This window comes from Coffea arabica, chromosome 4c (genome assembly GCF_036785885.1).
Source record: "Coffea arabica cultivar ET-39 chromosome 4c, Coffea Arabica ET-39 HiFi, whole genome shotgun sequence".
Lineage (NCBI taxonomy): Eukaryota > Viridiplantae > Streptophyta > Magnoliopsida > Gentianales > Rubiaceae > Coffea > Coffea arabica.
This window is the reverse complement of record NC_092316.1, coordinates 5,650,506-5,669,883: the sequence shown is the minus strand read 5'-3', so window position 1 is coordinate 5,669,883 and position 19,378 is coordinate 5,650,506. Positions and strand designations below refer to the sequence as shown.

Genomic DNA, 19,378 nt, shown 5'->3' with positions numbered 1-19,378 from the left:
TCCTCAATCTATATTGGGAGTATGACTATATCCAATTTGCATTCAATTCAATAGATAGGGACCCATTGATTTCCCTTGTTCATGCATGCTCCAAGAAACAGGCAAAGAAAATGAGTCAAAAGGGGGTCAAAACAGAGAGATTGAGTTACCAAGAGAGAAACAAAAGTTGCTTTAAATGTTCATTCATAAGCTCTTATCATCATATCATTTTGGAAGGGTAATACGTTGGAGAACCCACAATTTTTGCCCCTTGCCCCATCCTCTTTTGGGCACGCTTTGGCCCATGTAAGCTGTCTTCCTCTTGCTCTCTCTGCTTGACGGATGCATTGAATCTGTACCAAAAACAATTTTCCCTAATAATAAATTTTAGAACCCACAAGCCACCAGTGAAAGTATATGTAAAATATTAGACAAAAAAAAAGCTGTTTTGTCTCGCAAAATTTTCCCTTTATCAATCATGCATTTGATGAATTGGCAACATCCATTAGATTTGGTGTATCCATCTATTTCGTGGGCACCACTTGCTTTCTTTAGCCGAAGTGGATTTGTCAAGTGTTTCATGTTACAAGAAATGCTGTTGTTCCTCGAATTGACACTCATTTTTAGCACCATTGAATCAGGACCTTAATTTGGGAGTGCTACAAGATAGAGTTGCTTGATTACAACAACAAACAGATTTTTCAAGTTGTTGTTGCTAGTGTATTAGTTAAATTTGGCCCTGCCCTACAAATAATTCCGAGATATTAATTGAACTTTTATCCATTTGCCCTGCCCTTCAACTTAAGGGGTCAGCGCGATAAAACGGCTTATAAGTCGTGTTTTATCTTCACATTATTCAGATATTGCATCTGTCGATGCCGACTTCGTCTGGATTGAACTACTTGGAAAAAGACGGTTTCTTATTTATCACAAAATACGTTTCCAATCATATTTTTATTTCATATACATTACATTTTAAAAAAGAAGTACTATACGAATAATGGTTTGGTCGGCAGGTACTGTATGGGCACTTATTTATGTGGATAAAGTTACTATAAACGAAGAATTTTAGAATTGAAGGGGCGATATATCGAATTTAGAAAAGTTTTGGAAAGGAAAATTTTTTAAAATGAAAAAAAAAGACTATTTCAAATAGGGTAATGTTATTTGCACTCCCACTATCTCATTTTCATCTTGATGAGATCATATTACCCCTGTTCTAATTTCTTTTCCTACCTTATCTTGTGTTCACGTGCAAGGAAGTTGGGCACAATTGTCGTACGTGTCTAAAAAGTAAAAAAATTTAACTTTTGCTTCTTTTTTTCTAATTCTACATAATTGTTTTAATTTATTTTTCATATTATTATTTCAATTTCAATTTTATAGATTTTTTACGAACACATTTGATGTTCCATTGCATCATCTGGATATTAGATGTTGTTATGCTTTTGTTGAAATATATTGGAAAGTTTCACTCCCTCTATGGTGGTTATATGACTTATTCTTAGTAGAATTTTTAAAGTATTAGTGTTTTATTTATGAGATATTGTAGTTATACTAAATTTTTGGTCATCTTTGACGCTCAGGATTTTTTATTTATTTATTTTTTAAGGCTTGAAGTTTGGAATCTGTTCATATTATATGTTTAGATTGATCTTTGGCATCATATAATTTTGCGAAGTTTTGTAGAAAAATACATAAATACATATTAGTGACAATTTTAAATTAGCCATTTAATGTGTAATGGAATAATCAATTGATTTTAAAATGTAAGAGAAAATCTAGTAAAGTTAACTCATAGGCAAGGAGATGAAATTAGGGAGGGGGTAATATGGTCTCATCAAATGAAAATAGAATAGTGGGAGTGTAAAAAACATATGGGAAGTGAAAAAAACATTACCCTTTCAAATAAACTAACAAAAATAGTGAAAATTTGACACGGTTATTTTTACTTTAGCTTCAATCCCTTCTTTTGGCTTTTCCTTTTTAAGTGTAGTTATCTTTTTTTTTTTTCAACATATGTTTAGAAATCTAATAATTCTTTTTCTTACAAATAAGAACAAAAATGTGGCTAACTTTGTGCTATTGTCTCTCGCTTTGTCTAAAAGAAGATACATAACATCGTCAATGTTCCTAAAATGACTTATTGTTTTATTTATTTTTTTTTTAACTATAAAGAGTAGCAGGTTCCCAAATTCTAAACCAAATCAAAATAAGATCATTACGGCTAACCCAAAAAAAATAAAAATAAAGAAGGACCATTATGAAATTGGAACTATTTTGACCATAAGATGGCAAATTGAAAGGAAAAAAATACAATTTATTTTGGAAGGAAACACAGAATAATAAAATTTTAAGACTTGTAAAAAAAAACACACAAAATAAATGGTAAGTAAGTTCTATAAAATTTGACAAAACTAGCAAATCGTGTATGATATGCTAATTCTCTTAATTAAACAAATTGTATCTGCTTGGTTTACTAGGTTTGTTTCTAGGAAAAGGGTTAGATATGTCATTTACATGTGAATAGCTTAAAAATAGCTTTCCAAAAGATGACATAATACATGCATTCATTAATTCTTAACCATATTAACTTGGCACTTATTAGAAAATCCCATTAGATAATACCAAAAAATTTTCTAGCTCTAGATACATCACATCATAACACTTATAAGATCTGTCAAGAACGGGTGAAGTAGGTAAATAATATCATATGATGCCTCAAGACATGAATTTAAAGGCTGCTTCTCTTTGTAAACCTTAAAAGAAAATGAATTATAGAAGAGGCCTCTTTTTCACCTCTTTAATTTATGCCAAGACTGACAATTCTGAATCACAAACGATGGGAAATTAAAAAATCTTCTTCTTTTTTTTTCTTTTTTGGGTGACATTGATCTATGATTCTCACGTCTTCAAGAAGAACGAAAGAGCCACAACTATGACTGCAGTTTTTATTTTACTCTTCTTTCTTTATAATTTTTGACAGGCATTTGAAAGAATTAGTGATGTATAACCTGTGATGCTGACAAAATACAAGTCATTATTATCATGTATTACCAACAATCCCTCGATTATTATATTTCCATCCAACAAGTGATGGCATTCCTTGACGAAGACAAAGAAGGAATTACATCAGTCTAATCATTGCTATCAAAATCAGAAAGCAAAGGATCACCACTAATCTTTGATAAAGGCCAAAACCAAATGACAAAACATTTAACGCTATTGCTCAATAGTTGTGCCCATTTCATGCTTAATGGGAAATTATTGGAGTTTAAAGTCAAAAACATGTTTAGGTGGTATGCAGTCGGCATTTGAGTTGAGAAGACATTGTAAGCATTTCTTGACTTCTTGTTGTAGTCCACCACTGATTAAAGCCATTAGGTGTTTAATCACACTTTGGATTGGAAGGCAAGATTGTAATACACATTATCAACTTGTCGGGAACCAACCACTCATTTCAATGTTTAAATCATTCCAATCAAGTGTCATCAACCAACATAGGAATAAGAAAAATGAGATTGTACACTTCATTAATTATTGGTTAATTTGCTACATTTGTGAGGAGGCATGATCATGCAAGTATAATTTTCATATCAGCTTGTGTAAAATTGAATAGAATCAAGTGGGGGCAATCCTCTTCTCCTTTCTTGGATTTGCTATAACAAGTGGGACAAATTTGATTAGGGAACATGGAACATCTTCATGTGTTGAATGGCAGTGAAGGATAACATCCAAAAGTCTGGTCAAGAGGTCCAACTTGAGTGGAAGGAACCCCATCAAACTCTTCCTTCATTAGCTTTTGCATCTTCATTGCTTCAAATGCCTTTGCTCTCTGATAAACAAAAAACATTCTCATTAGACACTCGAGGCAATGCACGAATCCACTGAAATTTTGTACTTTTAACTATATAACTTGGACTAAATCATATATAATGTGGCGCGAATTAATACATATTTGGGTTTACCAACAACATTGATATGGGACTTGAATTTGAGATAATTATATTCTTGCAAGTATAAAAGGAGCATGCAAGCTTTAATTAATAAGCAAAATTAATGAGCTATGCAATGCGATAGTTCAAATTTCTCCAAATAGTCAAAGCACCTGGAGTGTATCTATGGTGTCTGTTTCTCTGTTGAAGTCGTAGAAGTTGCTTGCTGCTGTAAGCTTCATGGACAAAAACTGAAACCGACCAAATTAATTAAACTGGTTAGTGCTTTGTTTTTTGTTTCTAAAATTGTGTAATACTTGATTAATTTGTTTCAACTCACTTCAACTTGATTTTGTAAGGACTGCACGTAATTAATTATCTCATCCAACATCACTGCCATGCCCATTGTCTGCAATTCAATGACGTACACCGTAGGTTTAATTAATACTGCACCTTTTTTTTTAGCATATTAATTGAATTAAAATCAGAAATAGAGCAATATAATACCATTAAAGAGACATATACCTTGTGGCAGCCTGGAACAATGTCTTGCAAGCACCTAAGCCTCTCATTGATTTTTCCTCTTCTGACCTGATCAATCGACAAATGTGTTGGTCTCATAATACAAAATTGTTATTCTCTATGATGAGTCGAGTGACACTAGCTTCTAGCAGACATTGACATTGTTGAAGAAAAAGGCAGAAAAAGGTAAAAGAAAAGGAACCTCTGACTTATCCAAAATGGGGAATTTGGTCGAAATAACATTTCAAAAACTTACCCTTTCTGCTAAACTGTGACTATCGGTAGCTTGGCCTCTTTTAGCTCTAACATGTACCACTTCTTTTGGTTTCTCTTCGTCCTTCCTATTGCTTCTTATCCTTTTTCCTTTTCCTGTAATCTGTGAACACTGAAGGCAATATAAACATGTCAATTCTACCTCAAATAAATGGCTATGAAAAAGATTGAATTCTAGAATGTTAAGAAATACGATGATTCATTGAAGTATTGAGAGACCTAAGAGCCTTACATTTTTTGTTCTGCTTCCATTTTCGGAGATTTGAGCAGATGAATTAGCTGAACTACTTTCCGGGGTGTCTGTTAATTTCCTTTTCTTGCCTTCATGAAGGGTATGATCATATGCAGGAGAACAGATGGGATCAGGAAGTGAGAGGACGTTCTTGAAATCGCTAGGGAAAATGCCAGGGAAGTTTTCTGCTAAATTTCCAGGGAACTGATCAAGGAGTTGACTGATATTACTTTCATGGAAAGAAAATCCCATTGAAGGCTGCACATTCGTAAAGTTTGAGGAATCTAAAGCTCCTGGATTCAACTCTGGAAACTGACTCATCATTTCCATGTTTGGATCAACATCAGATAAGGAGAATGATTGTCTGATGTTTTGCACATCCGAAATGAAGTGTTGAGCCATGAAAGATTATTGAATATATTGTATTGGCAGTTCTTTTGGTAGTGGGGGAGTCAGTGCCTTCTATATAGCGGAGAAATACTACTGATTACTACTACTGCTACTACCTTTTTTGTAAACGGTACTATTTTCTATAGCATTAGAAGATTGGAATGGTGCAGCATTTTAGAGGGCCACGTGGCTTTTTGAGTTTCTGTAGTTTTGTTCCCCGGGTAGGACCATCTTCAGGAGATAGATATCCAATTAATCTGGACCCATCAATTTCCCTTTGAGCTTTCCATATCAGAAAAACATACTTGCAAGGTAACAAACTTCATTAAGAAGAAGTCTAACCAACTGTTTCTTTTGGGGCACAATTTAAGTTGAGGGAGACGCATCCTTGCGGCTGAATATCATCAGTGAAAGTGGCAATGGAAACATCACAATTTGAAAGATCAGCTGAATAATTTTTACTCCTTTCTGATCTGAAGATGATCAAAAGTTGTGGACAAGTGTAAAAGCAAGATATAGTCCTATCCTGGAAAACAGTGGTTTGGTAGGCAGTTCCTTTTGCTACGTTTAAAACTGAACCATCTTAGTGCTATTCTGTGTGGAAATCTTGCAGACAGCATCAGAATAATTCATTTCACGGATGAGGTGAGACCATAAGAATGATTAGTATGCAATTCATTTGGTTATTAGCAATCGCTTTCAGAAGTGGTTGAGGACTACAGATTGAATTTTGATTGACCAAAATTATTTACATTGGTGAAAATGATCTTTCATCAGACAGACATGAGGATAAGATTCACCACAATTCCCCACTCTTCACTAAATGCAAGTGGTTGTTTGCTTATGACCAGAAAAAGGGAAAAGATTTCTAGTGGAATGAGATAAAAGATTAGATGTTTCATTTTCATTTGCCTTCAACTTTTAAAGAAACCCAATGGGTTCAACCCATCTAACAAATATTGTTAAAAAGTGATCAGAAATTAACATATTCAGAGGCAAGAGCTACTTTTCAGTCGGCTCCTTTTAAAAACTGGATCAAAGAATCATTAGCTAGCAGAAACGAGTTGTTTCTTTTTATTTCTTCAGTTTTCATGTTTCCACGTTGAGTATTCACTTTTTAGATGAATTTTCTGGGGCCGCCCTCTGTAATTTCATTTGCCTAATGTTTGACTCCTGATGCAATATGTGAGTGCAATTTTTGTATGCAATAACTTGAATTTCTTTGAAAGTTTTTTTTTTTTCATTGTTAAAACTTTACATAACTTCTTTCTTGTTTTGAGGAACCTTGACATAATTGAGCCTTTATGGCTTTATCTAACCGAAGCCTCTTTTTTTTTTTTTTGTCCCCTTAGGTTTTTGTGGGGGAAGGGAGGAGGGCTGGAATCTGGGCTGGAAATAGGAGTTTCATACAGCCCTGTCTACTAATTTAATAACTATAAATTTGACCTGCCACTAACAGAGCTGGAATAGCTCAGTTGGTTAGAGCGTGTGGCTGTTAACCACAAGGTCGGAGGTTCAAGCCCTCCTTCTAGCGTATAAATTCATTTTTTTTTGGTATTTGCTGTTTTTCAAGTTTGTAATAATTTATTTTTTTGGTATTTGCTGTTCCTCAAGTGTGTATTAATTTATTTTTTTGGTATTTGCTGTTCGGCAACTTTGTATGCTTTTGTAGTATTAGCACTTGCTGAGATTTGGTACTTGTTGTTCCTCAAATTTGTATGTTTTTTGAGGTATGAATTGGGGATGCTATCGAATCTAGTCAAGTTTGAGTATCGCTATACTTGAGTTTAAACACGGTCGATACTAGTGCTACTGACAAGTGCGTAACATTAAGGTCGAACTTGAATCAAGGCTATCGTAATTAAGTTTGAGCTCAAGAATATTATGAGCCTTTTCAAGTTCGAGCTCGATTTTTGCAAAGACATGAACATATAATAGTTAATTCATAATTAAAAAATATATATTATATAAATAATATAACTACTCAATTAGGCTTTTCGAACATTTGATGCTAAATACTAATGCTCGAACTCGACTTATTATATATATGAAACTGAGTTTGAACCGAGTGTATGGCCAAGTTGCTCACGAGCTACTGCTTGCCCAAGTTTGTATGAGCACTTGCTATTCCTCAAGTTTGTATGCTTTTGCAGTATGAGGCTATGAGCACCAACAATATACAGTCCTGTAGACTAGTTTTCTCACCCCTTTTTTGGATTTTGGTTAGTATAGTTATTTACCACAGTATCCACGAGACGAATCTGGTCATCAACACTTGGGTACTCGCATACAGATTAGTAATTCTAATTAAAATAAATAAATAAATCTTTGAGCATTATATCTCATCCCTCAAAGTGCAAATCTTCACTAGATAAGGACTGATGCATCAGCTCCATAATGATGTATTTCAAAAAGACAACTCCTTGTTGATTCACGCCTTTTTTTTAGGTCATGTGAAAACTTCAACTTAATCAATTGTACTAAGGTTAATGAATGGTTGATAAATATATTGAACTGTGATATTATTGCAGTCCTAATTATATCTTAAAAAATGGAAGCTAGTAACTATACAGAAAAATAGTGGGCTTAGTTGTTTATATATTTGCTAATAGTATGGTAATATGGTTTCCTCTTGGGTTGGGCTGAGCACAAGGGAAAACTTGGAAGCAACTACTTTATTAGGTCCAACCTCAGTCAAGCACAGGACAACAGATTTTCAGAGAGCCCAGAATGTGAATGTGCGCCACGTGTTCAAGACAAATTGATGTATGGATGAGGCACTTTTCTGTCTAGACTCCAGATATTGTAAAATAGAGGAAGATATCAGATATAACTGCAATCATATCCACAACTAACGAGATAGATTCCAGATATACATTTGATTTTGATGGTCTACTTATAATATCCACTTGAAAAATAACTCCTAGTGCTGATATTTTGCTGCAGCAATGGCAGCCAAGGTGGCAATTTCTTCTGCTCTAGTCACAAAATTTGCACCAACCCACAATCTCCTCTCTCCATCTTCTCAACCTAATGCTTTCAGCTCATCAAAGAGAAGGCAAAATTCTGTCCAAATATCTGCAAAATTGGGTAAGAGTGAAGTGTTGCTTATACATTTTTTTTTTAATTATGTTTTACTAATTTATGACTGTTTTTATGTGGTAATTGGAATGAGGCTAACGTTTAACTTGATGACCTTTTCCCCTTGATACTGATTAGGAGGAGAGGAGGGAGAAGTCAAGCAGGGAGGGAAGAAGAAATTCATCACTAAAGAAGAAGAACCAACGGAGTAAGCCTCTCAAAACTCTCAACCACTCGTTTACTTATCTTCCAGGAAGGGATAGCCTTTTCCTGGCTCACTTTCCTTGTCCACATTGGCAGCTGTGGCGACCTAATAGGATTATAATTAGTTAGTTTCAACAATGTATATAAATAAAGTATTTGAATATAGCATTAACTTTTCATAGCAGTATTTTTGTTGAGGGGATTAATTGGCATAAGATATTTGCTAAGTGTAGGTATTGGCAGACAGCAGGAGAAAGGGAAGGGGAGAATCCCATGAAGACGCCTCTACCTTACATTATCATATTTGGTATGTCGACACCCTTTGTAATCTTGGCCATTGCTTTTGCTAATGGTTGGATAAAGGTCCCAGCTCGATGATTCGTTACTGGCTAAGTAATGCAGGAGCAGGCATGGGTGCCAAAATTGCTATGACTTTGTTGTTCTGGCTTTTTCTTAATAATTTGAGTTTGTAAGTATAAGCATATCCATGTTCTGTACACATTTTCCGCTGATGACAACTATTTTGTGATAATAAAATGTGTAACACGCTTAGAGCCTTGACAAGGTATCTCCGTTCTCCATTGAGCTGTTTTGCCCTTGGCGGTATGAGTTCTCTCCATCATGTATGGTATAGCAGTTTCATTTAATGCCAGGTATATCAGTTCCTCGCTTCTCTTGTTCAAGCTCTCAAATATATTCGTATAGATGTTACACTTGCTTATTTTTCCTAGGCAGTTCCCTGTATGTTTTAATTTGCAACCTTGTTGAATCAATCCACATGAATTAGAACATAAATGGCAGATGTAGATGACAGATGAGAAAAGAAGAACCTCACTTGCGTACTTTAGTCTGTTCAATTAAGAAACTTATGCATTCACGCTGATATCTTAAAAAGATTGAGAAACAGCATATAATGTTCCATGCATGGATCATTACTTCATTCCGTAGTTGGCATTTTGAAGTTGAAAAAGATCAATGCAAATTTCGAGATAAGAATCATCAGCTATGCTAGTACAAATGTCTTGTCCAGTAGGGACTAGAACTGCATCATAATATGAAGGACAAATTACGAATTTAAACAAGTCTTGACAGCAATGCAGATTTAAATGTGTTGAACAATAAGTTTCCAGCAAGACATCAAGTAAAGCCCTTTAGAGTAAGTTCAATGGTGCATAAAAGTAGATGTCTTAACTCTGAACTTGAATTTTTAGCAGAAAGAGATTCAACTTTAGTGTAGATGCAGAGTGATGCTTACTGTTTGATAAGGAGAGGATGCACAGAACCAGAGGGTGCAAGAAAACATTTTGCTATTTTGGCTGATCAAGATTTGCTGCTAAAGACAACCCTTGCTGCATTGCCAGTTTATACCTCGTCCCATACAACTTTAGTCATATACCCCGTCCAATAAGCTGATCAAGATGGAGTCTCACTGGGAAGGCTAATTTGAAAGAGAATAATCCCAAGTCTATTTACGAAGCAAGTGTAAATCCAATAGGTACTCATCTGCAGTAGCATCCTAAAGAGAGAGACATCTGAGGGATGGGTTGGATAAAGAAATGGAAATTTGATGAATATCTTGGAAAACATTATTAATGGTTTACATCAATGTCAATTTCTCCGTCAAAAGGACTCAGGAGCTTAATCAGTAGGGTTCCCTTTCCTTCGAGTAATGCATTAATGAGGTGTTTGCAGTGGATGGAATTTTTTTTGTTCAATTATTGTCATTATCATGACACATTCTTGTGATGTCAGAATTTGGCCATCTGCATCAAAGATAATCTCAGAATTAACAAATTCTTGCCGTATACAACTTATTTTTCTTGTGATGACACAGTCACTATAAGGAAACAGTGCAGTATTTTGTCATTGATTTCATTTAGTTCTCAAGTAATACAAATCACGATTGCGCCATTGATCGCGCATGATTGATTATCTTGATTCTCATCCTTAAACTTCATTATCTTCATCCCATTGGTGTTAGAAGAAAAGAAAGAAAGAAAGAAAGAAATTGCTAATCTTCATCCATGGATTGCGTGGTCTTCTTGTGGTCTTTGTACAACTTCTGACTTGAGACTCCATGCCATGCCATCCTTTCTTCCTAGCTACTAATTAATCAAATCTTCAACATTCCTAGTCATATTTCATGATTGTTTGAAATGATTGGCGGAGTCTCTCTACTATGTATGAAGTAAATGTTTCCAGCGGCTAAGATTACGATTTTAACCCTTATCAAAAAAAAAAAAAAAGATATTTAGTTGTACCGTACAAGGTGAGAGAAAAATAACTTAGAAATGCGAATAAAAAAAAGAAGGGATACAAATGACGTAGAAAATCAATTAAAGAAGGAAAAAAAGAGTCCAAACTTCTGGAAGATCAGAGTTGCACTTCGACACCAAACCAAAATCACAAGACAACATTTGGAAACGTAACGCAACGTAATTGCAGGTGATGGCCATCGTGTTGAAATCAAGTCAAAGCTGTTTTTGCTGTCTTTCTTTTGAGCCAATTGGAATTTGATATGATATAAATATCTTTGCCTTTCTGTTCTTCTTAAATTCTTCTGAAAGATTAATAATACTGTAGTAGTATGTTAAGTAATCTTATCCGGTCATCCATCATTCTTCCATTCATACCCATGTTCGCCTGGCTTGTACTAAAATAGGCTCCGCTGGACTTCTCAACTTGAGGGAACTAATAATCTATTCTAGAATTACCAACCACAACATAATAGTAATAGTTTTGTGGGGAGAAGAAGAGAAGTCTTGGGCTTTCGAGTGCAACAACTCAGCTTTAAGACTAACCAGCTATAGGCTCTCTTTTTTTTTTTCTTTTTTTTGGGGGGGTAATGGATAAGTAGATGACAGTTCTCACTCACGGCCAGTTTGGAAGTTCAGGATAGAGAAAAGAAAAGAAGAGAAAATTTTATGAGAGAGAAGAAAAAAAAAAGAGAAAAATAAGAAAAGAAATAGAAGAGATGTACATACACTATTGAAATTTTGTTTAGTGGCCATCTAAGGAAGGCATTATTAGTATTTGAAAAAATTTTCTCCAATTTTGTGTCCAAATCAGTCCATAAATGGGCGGAAAAAGCTTTTAAAATTATAATAATGTTAAAATCAACTCGTCCAAATCAAGCCCTTTTTTTTTTTTTTAATCTTGAAAAATCTGGCTAAATGATGAAATGTTCCATTTCTCTCACTTTTTTTTTCTTTTCTCATCAAATATTGACTGCCAAACTAGTTGTTAAATTTGATTTACAGTTAAAAAATAATTTTTTTGGCTAGGTGTGGAAGTCACAAGTACCACTATGATGATGATAATTGATAAGTTCTCCTCCTCAATTAAAAAAAGCAAAAAACAAAAAACAAAAAAAGAATGTTGTGCTAACTGCTACGAAAGTCCAATTATTCTTCTTCCTGAGTTGTGAAGGGGGGGAGCATGTTGTCTTACCAAAAATAAATTATAAGTAAAAAGTGGTACGAAATTAAAAATAGAAATGCAATGAAGAGAACCACGACCCGCTTCCATCAGTCCAAACGAATAATTCCAATCGCTGACTCTCAAGTAAGATCGAGGAAACATGAGGAATTCTTTTTTTTTTTTTCTTATTGAAAATTTCTAGAAAAAAACGTGAGAATTTGATTGCTTTGCACTAGCATGTTCCTAATTGTTTTTTTTTTTTTTTTTTTTTTTGGTTTTTAAGTTAGTAAGTTAACGCCGTCCAAGCTATATACACTTAACCTTGACTAGAATCAGGAGACTCCAAAGTTGTACTGCGCTGGATATAGTAGCTTTGTATGAAGCATTGAATGGCATCTAGAAGCATAGAATCAGCTCATTCTTTATATATATTCCTTTAGGATTGTCGTCAGATGTTTATATTCTATTTGCCCTGAATCTTGACGAATTGCAGCCCTTCTGCGAATAGTATGTGACCTGTACTCGGGCTCTCAACGTGAAATACTAGTAGTAATTGCATTTACGGCAGAAATAATACCGTCACTAAAACAATTGGCTTCCATTAAAAGAAGGCTGCATATTATTATTATTATGGCAAGAGCATATCAGCAGAGAATAAGAGAATGCAAGAACCTTCATGAGCATCGCATCCAAGGGATTCCTGATATTCAAGGAGTCATCAACCCGAAACATGCATTGGAGGCAAGATGTAGATTATAAAAGTCAAATTTAGCTGCATTAAGCATTAGCAGCCTCTTACAATTGTCCTACTCCTCGCGTGTTTCCAAAATGGATGTATTCTGGAGAAACCAGAAGTCAAGTACCAAATACTTAAAAAACGTACCACTTCTGCTTGAAAAAGAAAACTACAACTCTTAAGCAAAATTGACAGAAAATCAGATGACAGCCATGCAATTGGAAAAGGGAACTGTGTTTTAAGATTCCAAGCAAAAGCTAGATGCCTAGAAATATGGTTGCCGCCCCTATCAGTTAGACGGACATAAATTAACCCACGTTTTGGTTTTGATTCAGGGTTTCATCTTGGTTAGTCAAGTACGTTTTTTATAATTGGAAGAAACTAGAAATGACAAACCGCGGAAGTTTTTAAAAACTAATTCCTTCTAATGATCGATTCAAGGTTTTGTAATTGTCATTGTCAAGAATGCTGTGTTGCCTTCAATTTCTTTGTCAAAACTGCCTTTTCTTTGATGATCTAGCTCTTCATTGATAACGGTGGGTATTATCTTTTTTTCCATGTAGGAACTTTAGGACTAGAGAATTATTTTTTAGTAGACCTATGATGTAATTAAAAAGGAACCCCAAGCCTCGTGGTATCTAAGCTGATTTAACAATTTCGCAAAATCACCCTATTCCTCCTATTTTCTTTTCAAGAAAATGGTTTGAGCTCGACTTTACCATATTGAAGAAGACCAAAAGCTATTTTGATCATTTACTTTACAAGGTAAAAGTCCTGATCCGGCCACCTTAATCGACCCTACTTTTGTTCCTTGATATTGATACTCTGTGTTACTTACGGGGATGGCATATTGAGATTTTCTTTAAGGTGGCATGCTGGGATTTTAATTGCCTCTAAAAGATTATTGTATTCCATTAAAAGTGCATGTAAAGCTTTAGTTCTCAACTTCACTACATAGGGGAAAATATTAGGTATCTTCATATTGTAAAATATAAAGTTTTGCTAGAATTAAAATAAAAAAAATGTTTGAAAATTATATTCAAAACACATTATTTAAAAAAAAAAAAAACATACACACACACATATTATATTAGGGGGAGGAAAGGGTTAGGTGGTATGGGAAGAAGGAAGTGTAAGTGAAAAATCTCGAGTTCGAGACCTTTTCAATTATACTAAAAAGCAAAAAAAAAAAAAAGAAAAGGAATTGTACTACTCTATATTGGCATATGGTGGATCTCTACTAAAAGCACAACTATTTTCATATTTCAATCTAGACATGGTCACGATTCCAAAACCGTTGGTTCCAATTTAAAAACCAAGGGTTTCGATTCTTTAGAAAGGTAGAACTTGAATTAGCCCATAGAGGGACGGTTACGGTTGCGATATTTGAACTCCTATATATATATATATATATATATATGTGTGTGTGTGTTTATTGCATTATCATGTGCGATGAAAAAGAAAAAATGTGTAAATTTTTTGAAAAATATCGCATTATTGATTAGATTAGATTGGTTTTAGATTTAGATTAATCATTGATTATAGATTTACTAAAAGAATGGGACAGTAGATTATTAGATTAGGACTTTAATTACTGGTATTAGGTGCTAACTATTGATATTGGACTCTAAACAAGACAAACAGGTTTAAGTAGTAAATATTTTTTTTAGACGATTTGAACAGATTCTAAACCGCCGGTTCTGGTTCAAAATTTTAGTGAATCTAAACTTGAACCTTTAGTCATGGTTATGATTTCGGTTTCGGTTTCGGTTTCCAAAACCTAATTCAACAAACCTTCGAGCTAATTTCGGTCCGATTTTGGTTTAAACCTAAACCATGGCCACCTCTATTTCAGTCCTTAATTTTCTCGATGTAGAAGAATAAAAGAAAAATTAACCTGGAATTCTGCTTGTGGGCGATGTTATAGGTACAATATTCCAGTGATTTCTTATGTTTTGACTGGTTGAAATTCTAAAGGAGAGTAAAAATTCCAATAGAAATCCTATGCTACATTGACCAAAAAAAAACAGAATAGGGAAAAGAAAAGAAGCTGTGCATTATAAAGTCTGCTTTCGCGGCTACTTCCTTTGAAAAGTAACATGTGAACAGTGGGTTAGAGTACTAAGACCTCGTACCTTATAAATCATGGATTTGCTGCTGTTGCGTCAGTGCTTCGCCTTCAAAGCTTAGACTCGTAAGCCCAATTATCAGTTTGTCTTGAAATTCCTCAAAATTCTCGGTACCCTACTCAAAATAGAAGCCAGCCATGTGTTCCCTGTCTAAGAGTACAACTACAAGCAGTTGTAGTGATGATGATGCCGCAGGTGGTGAGCTCAGGAGAGGTCCCTGGACTGTTGAAGAAGATTCTCTTCTTGTTCATTACATTGCTGCTCATGGTGAAGGCCGATGGAACTTGCTAGCGAAACGTTCAGGTAAGCACATATGTTCGTTGCCACGAAAGCTGAGCACAAAATCAATGTTTCTTTTCATCCAAAGTTTCAACTGTACAGTTTTGCTGAAATTTCGTGTTGTGTACACATAGGATTGAATAGAACTGGCAAGAGTTGTAGATTGAGATGGCTCAACTATCTTAAACCGGATGTTAAACGAGGAAATCTTAGTCCAGAGGAACAGCTCTTGATTCTTGAGCTTCATTCCAAGTGGGGCAACAGGTATTCATTTGGTAATTGGCTTTTTGCGCTCAAATGCACACTTTTAAGTCTGTTTAGATGAAATTTGCGCGGATTTGGGCCCGAATTTGCATCCTCATCCCTACCATTGCATGTTTCACCTTCTGCATTCGTACTTGTCCAGTCCCATATGATTTTGGATCCTGAAGTTGAAGTTGTACTCGGATGTGAAGAAAATTAAAAGGGCACGATTCAAATTCAATTTGCTTCCTAATACTGAATTTGGACGCCGATGAAGCTAATTTGTTTCTCATAAATGATAATGAAGGTGGTCAAAGATTGCACAACATCTTCCGGGAAGAACAGATAATGAAATCAAGAACTACTGGAGAACAAGAGTACAAAAGCAGGCCCGCCATCTGAAGATAGACTCCAACAGCAGTGAGTTTCAAGAACTAGTTCGCCGTGTCTGGATTCCTCGGTTGCTTCAAAAGGTACAAGGAAATATTGCATATTGGGACTCATCAGAACATGACAATTTAGCTGAAATTCAGGCAGCAGTTAGCAATTCAATGGCAGCAAAACAACCGCAACAGGTACCATACAGTTTCCCGGATAGTCATCAGAGAAACATGATTAGCAGCAGCCCATCAAGCATGTCTTCATCAGAATCCACGAATATCTCTCCGGTCCCTCAATTTTCCGAATACATAGAAAATCCCTTTTATGACATGGCTCCCAACAATTCCTATGGTCATTCTCAAAATGAATGTTACAATGTTGACAGCACTAGTTATCAAGATATGGAAAACTTGAGCTCAGCAGCACCTGTTACAGCGATGGGCGGCTCTACAGGGCCAGCTGGTGATAACTACTGTGCACAAAACAATTGGCTGAGTGACGATCTGGGATATTGCTTGTGGAATATGGATGATCTCTGCCAATTGAAGCAATCGCAAGAAAGATGCACTCAGATTTGATCGTGAAATAATCCCAGGAAAGCAAATTTGTCGTTTATAGGGATGATTAGATATTTTTTAGGCAGAGTGATATTTTTCTTTACGCAACATACAAGATGAGGACGATTAAATGTAGAATACAGATTTAGACAGAAAGACTTCAGTGATCATTTGGAGATTCCTTTCGAGCTTTGGACATTAAGCACACAGTCCAAAAATCCCGTAACACATGTGGGTTGTCTGTTTTGCATTATGTGTATAAAATAAGATTGGGAGAAATAATTTGTATAGGAATTGTAGACCTGTTCTTTCAATGTAAGCTTTTTTTTTTCTAAATAATTGTTATATTCAAGATTGGAAGTATAAAAAAAAAGGTTAATTTTTCTTACACTGACAGTGTATACACCGTCAGCATTGGATGAACGATAACTATATAAAATTTAAATTTAAAATTTAACTTTGGCACACGTGTCATAAATCCAATGATAATAGTGTATACATTGTCAGTGTATATAAGATTTAATCAAAAAAAAAAGAAAAAGAATTATGAACAATGATATATAGGCAAATTGAGCTAATTTTGGAGAGAGAGAGGGAGAGATAGGCTGCTTTATTTGTGCTTCATTTGATTATTGTGGTTATTGTCTTATTTAAGTTTTATCCCTCTCCAGGCTACTATTCATATTTACCAAGTTTCAATCAAAGATTTTCATCCACGAGCAGGGAAATTACTAGTTTGCGGGATTTTGGGAACTAAAGCACATTTTATTGTAACAATTTCAATTGACTTGGTAAGAATCAATAAAGCATATTTTTTTCTGCAAACATGTGCCAGTTATAACCAGCTTTTTTTTTTTTTTTTTTTAAATATAAAGAGAACGTCTCATTTAGCAAAATTCAACAATTAAAACCTGTTGATATTGAACTACTCCAACTCATCTAAATAAATTATCTGAATTGTCTCTCGGTTTTATTTTAGAAAATTTTTACTCGTTGTCTTTTAGCCAACAATCAAATTTTGGTATACTGTCAAGTAGCAATGTTTGATCACAATCTTTGGGTCCTAACAGGCCCACGACAAGTGATACGTTTTTTTTTTTCTGTTTGTTTACCTCTCACCCTTCCTAATCTCAACTATTAAGTTTAGGTTTCGAATTCTGAACCTAAAAACTAGAATTCAAATCCTGAAGAGTTCTTCCGAATTACTAGACCAATTTCAGTGATTCCCTAACCTCAACTATTAAACATAGATTTCCAATGTAAACTTAAAAACTAAAATTCGAATTCTAAAACTGACAATAGAGAGAATTCTAAGAGCTCTCAGCAATCACTGGACGGATACGTTGTTAACTTATAGCTGTTGTTAAAGTCTCAATTATACGTTAGTACGTAAGATAATGCTTCCCAACTTCATTATTTAGGTTCCTGGGACCAATCCTAGGAAACAAGGTTCTGATTTCCCGTAATCATCATCACCACCTCCACTACATAAGAGACTTTTTTTTTTCCCGCAGACTCCGCATTCTTTGAAAAATGAAAGGCTTTCCAGAACGATAACCACGACGGAGAAATTTGGTGTGATAATAAGAAGAACGAAGAAAAAGTCCGAAGTTACATATCTTTAAGAATTCGGTTTGTGAACACGTTCGAGTTTGAAAAGATTGGAATTAAGTATGTGAGTGTTTTTTTTTTTTTTCCTTGGTTTGGCCTGTGGCGCGGCGAACATTGCACATGTTACCTCACGAATTTCGTTAATGGGGATAGTCAACATCGTGGTCTAACTAATGATTAATTGTGACATCACGTTAATCCCAAACTTTGATGCAAATAAATCATCATTACATGATGCATGTGAAGTTTAGAGGATTCGGTTGGAATAATATACATTCTATTTTCTGCTAGAAACAAAAGCAATATGTATGTTTGAATTGTGTCTGCCTCCAAAGTCAAGGTGCCTTTGATAAAATTGAAGTCTGAAATCTGAAATCTTGAAGTCTGAATTCATTAAATTATTAAATTATTAAGTATTAAATCTAATATATTTAAGTTTATATTATATTTAGTGATAAGTAAATAATTTATCACTTAATTTTAGGAGCAAATTTTATCTAGAAAATTCAGCGTCACTTAATGATGTTCAATTTTTTGTTATTAAACGCGTATGAATATGTTAAGGTCTGAATTCATTAAATTTAAGTAATGAATTGAATTTTTAAACATGGGTTAAGTGAGGATCGTGTTCAATGGCTCATATATATATCATATATATATAGTTCATCTTATCTTATATATAACAATTCACCTAGCCAAATGGCCATGAAATAACATGTTAAGCCCTGGAATTGAATTATCCAACCAATGGTCCAACACAAGCACTTCTGCAAACCACTCCTTCATGGTGGACTAACATAAATTATTTGTCTTTACGGGTTTAAATTTTTCGAATTGCAATTATTGACGGTCTATCTTTTGGGCTAAAACTTGTTTTATGTGATCAAAGCGTGCAGATCAAAACACACTACTATGTCAACAACTTAGGTCAGAAATTTGGGCAAATTCTACTTTGGCTGCTTAAACTAATAATAAAGATGCAGTCTCTCACTTTGGTCTTTGTACTTGTAGGTTACATATGGAATCTATCACAGTTTAGTTCGTAAACTTCACTTGAATATTTTATTCCTTAAAGTATGAAACCAATCTCATAAAATTGTCAAGACTAACAGAATGATAAGTAAACGATGCTCAAAGTTCAAGAATTAAAACAGGACGGATTTCATACTTTAGAGAATAATTAAAATATCCAAAATTGAAGTAAAGGAATAAAATGAACTAAAAAACCTGTCATACCTCAAGTAATTAATCCCACGAAAGAAAATGCGCTCAATCAAATAGTAGTAATTAAGAATGGAAGACCGTTGGCCTCTTAACTGAGTGCCATTATGTATTAATGTTTGTATAATTTTACTTAAAAGTTTCAACTCCCCGGTGCTCTTTTTCGTTGTCTCTCCTAACCTTGC

At 34.6% G+C, this 19,378-nt stretch overlaps 3 protein-coding genes, 1 long non-coding RNA gene and 1 other non-coding gene across 5 annotated transcripts; 3 read left to right on the top strand and 2 right to left on the bottom strand.

Moving 5' to 3' along the window:
* Positions 1-3,486: 3,486 nt before the first annotated feature.
* On the bottom strand, positions 3,487-5,404 carry LOC113741468 (transcription factor BEE 3-like). The gene is made up of 6 exons (XM_027269003.2): positions 4,942-5,404; positions 4,693-4,821; positions 4,440-4,505; positions 4,255-4,323; positions 4,088-4,165; positions 3,487-3,814 (listed from the first exon to the last, which is right to left on the bottom strand). The coding sequence occupies exons 1-6, from the start codon at positions 5,341-5,343 to the stop codon at positions 3,683-3,685; spliced, it is 876 nt and encodes a 291-aa protein (XP_027124804.2). The 5' UTR covers positions 5,344-5,404; the 3' UTR covers positions 3,487-3,682.
* Positions 5,405-6,791: 1,387 nt separating this feature from the next.
* TRNAN-GUU (transfer RNA asparagine (anticodon GUU)) lies at positions 6,792-6,865 on the top strand. Its single transcript has one exon. It is a non-coding gene; the product is annotated as a tRNA-Asn (tRNA).
* A 1,123-nt stretch (positions 6,866-7,988) lies between these two features.
* LOC140005196 (uncharacterized) lies at positions 7,989-11,046 on the bottom strand. The gene is made up of 2 exons (XR_011812954.1): positions 9,872-11,046; positions 7,989-8,722 (listed from the first exon to the last, which is right to left on the bottom strand). It is a non-coding gene; the product is annotated as an uncharacterized lncRNA (long non-coding RNA).
* LOC113741276 (uncharacterized) lies at positions 8,280-9,184 on the top strand. The gene is made up of 3 exons (XM_027268773.2): positions 8,280-8,421; positions 8,551-8,620; positions 8,850-9,184. The coding sequence occupies exons 1-3, from the start codon at positions 8,280-8,282 to the stop codon at positions 8,992-8,994; spliced, it is 357 nt and encodes a 118-aa protein (XP_027124574.1). The 3' UTR covers positions 8,995-9,184.
* Positions 11,047-14,895: 3,849 nt separating the features above from the next.
* LOC113741853 (uncharacterized) lies at positions 14,896-16,655 on the top strand. Its single transcript, XM_027269501.2, has 3 exons — positions 14,896-15,204; positions 15,315-15,444; positions 15,731-16,655. The coding sequence occupies exons 1-3, from the start codon at positions 15,039-15,041 to the stop codon at positions 16,380-16,382; spliced, it is 948 nt and encodes a 315-aa protein (XP_027125302.1). The 5' UTR covers positions 14,896-15,038; the 3' UTR covers positions 16,383-16,655.
* The last annotated feature ends 2,723 nt before the right edge of the window (positions 16,656-19,378 follow it).

Coding starts and splice junctions, on each gene's coding strand:
- LOC113741853 (XM_027269501.2), top strand. CDS start 15,039: ATGTGTTCCCTGTCTAAGAGTACAACTACAAGCAGTTGTAGTGATGAT. Junction 15,205..15,314: donor CTTGCTAGCGAAACGTTCAG/GTAAGCACATAT, acceptor GTGTACACATAG/GATTGAATAGAACTGGCAAG. Junction 15,445..15,730: donor CATTCCAAGTGGGGCAACAG/GTATTCATTTGG, acceptor ATGATAATGAAG/GTGGTCAAAGATTGCACAAC.
- LOC113741468 (XM_027269003.2), bottom strand. CDS start 5,343: ATGGCTCAACACTTCATTTCGGATGTGCAAAACATCAGACAATCATTC. Junction 4,506..4,692: donor GTCACAGTTTAGCAGAAAGG/GTAAGTTTTTGA, acceptor TCGATTGATCAG/GTCAGAAGAGGAAAAATCAA. Junction 3,815..4,087: donor ACACCATAGATACACTCCAG/GTGCTTTGACTA, acceptor TTTGTTTATCAG/AGAGCAAAGGCATTTGAAGC.
- LOC113741276 (XM_027268773.2), top strand. CDS start 8,280: ATGGCAGCCAAGGTGGCAATTTCTTCTGCTCTAGTCACAAAATTTGCA. Junction 8,422..8,550: donor CCAAATATCTGCAAAATTGG/GTAAGAGTGAAG, acceptor GATACTGATTAG/GAGGAGAGGAGGGAGAAGTC. Junction 8,621..8,849: donor AAAGAAGAAGAACCAACGGA/GTAAGCCTCTCA, acceptor TGCTAAGTGTAG/GTATTGGCAGACAGCAGGAG.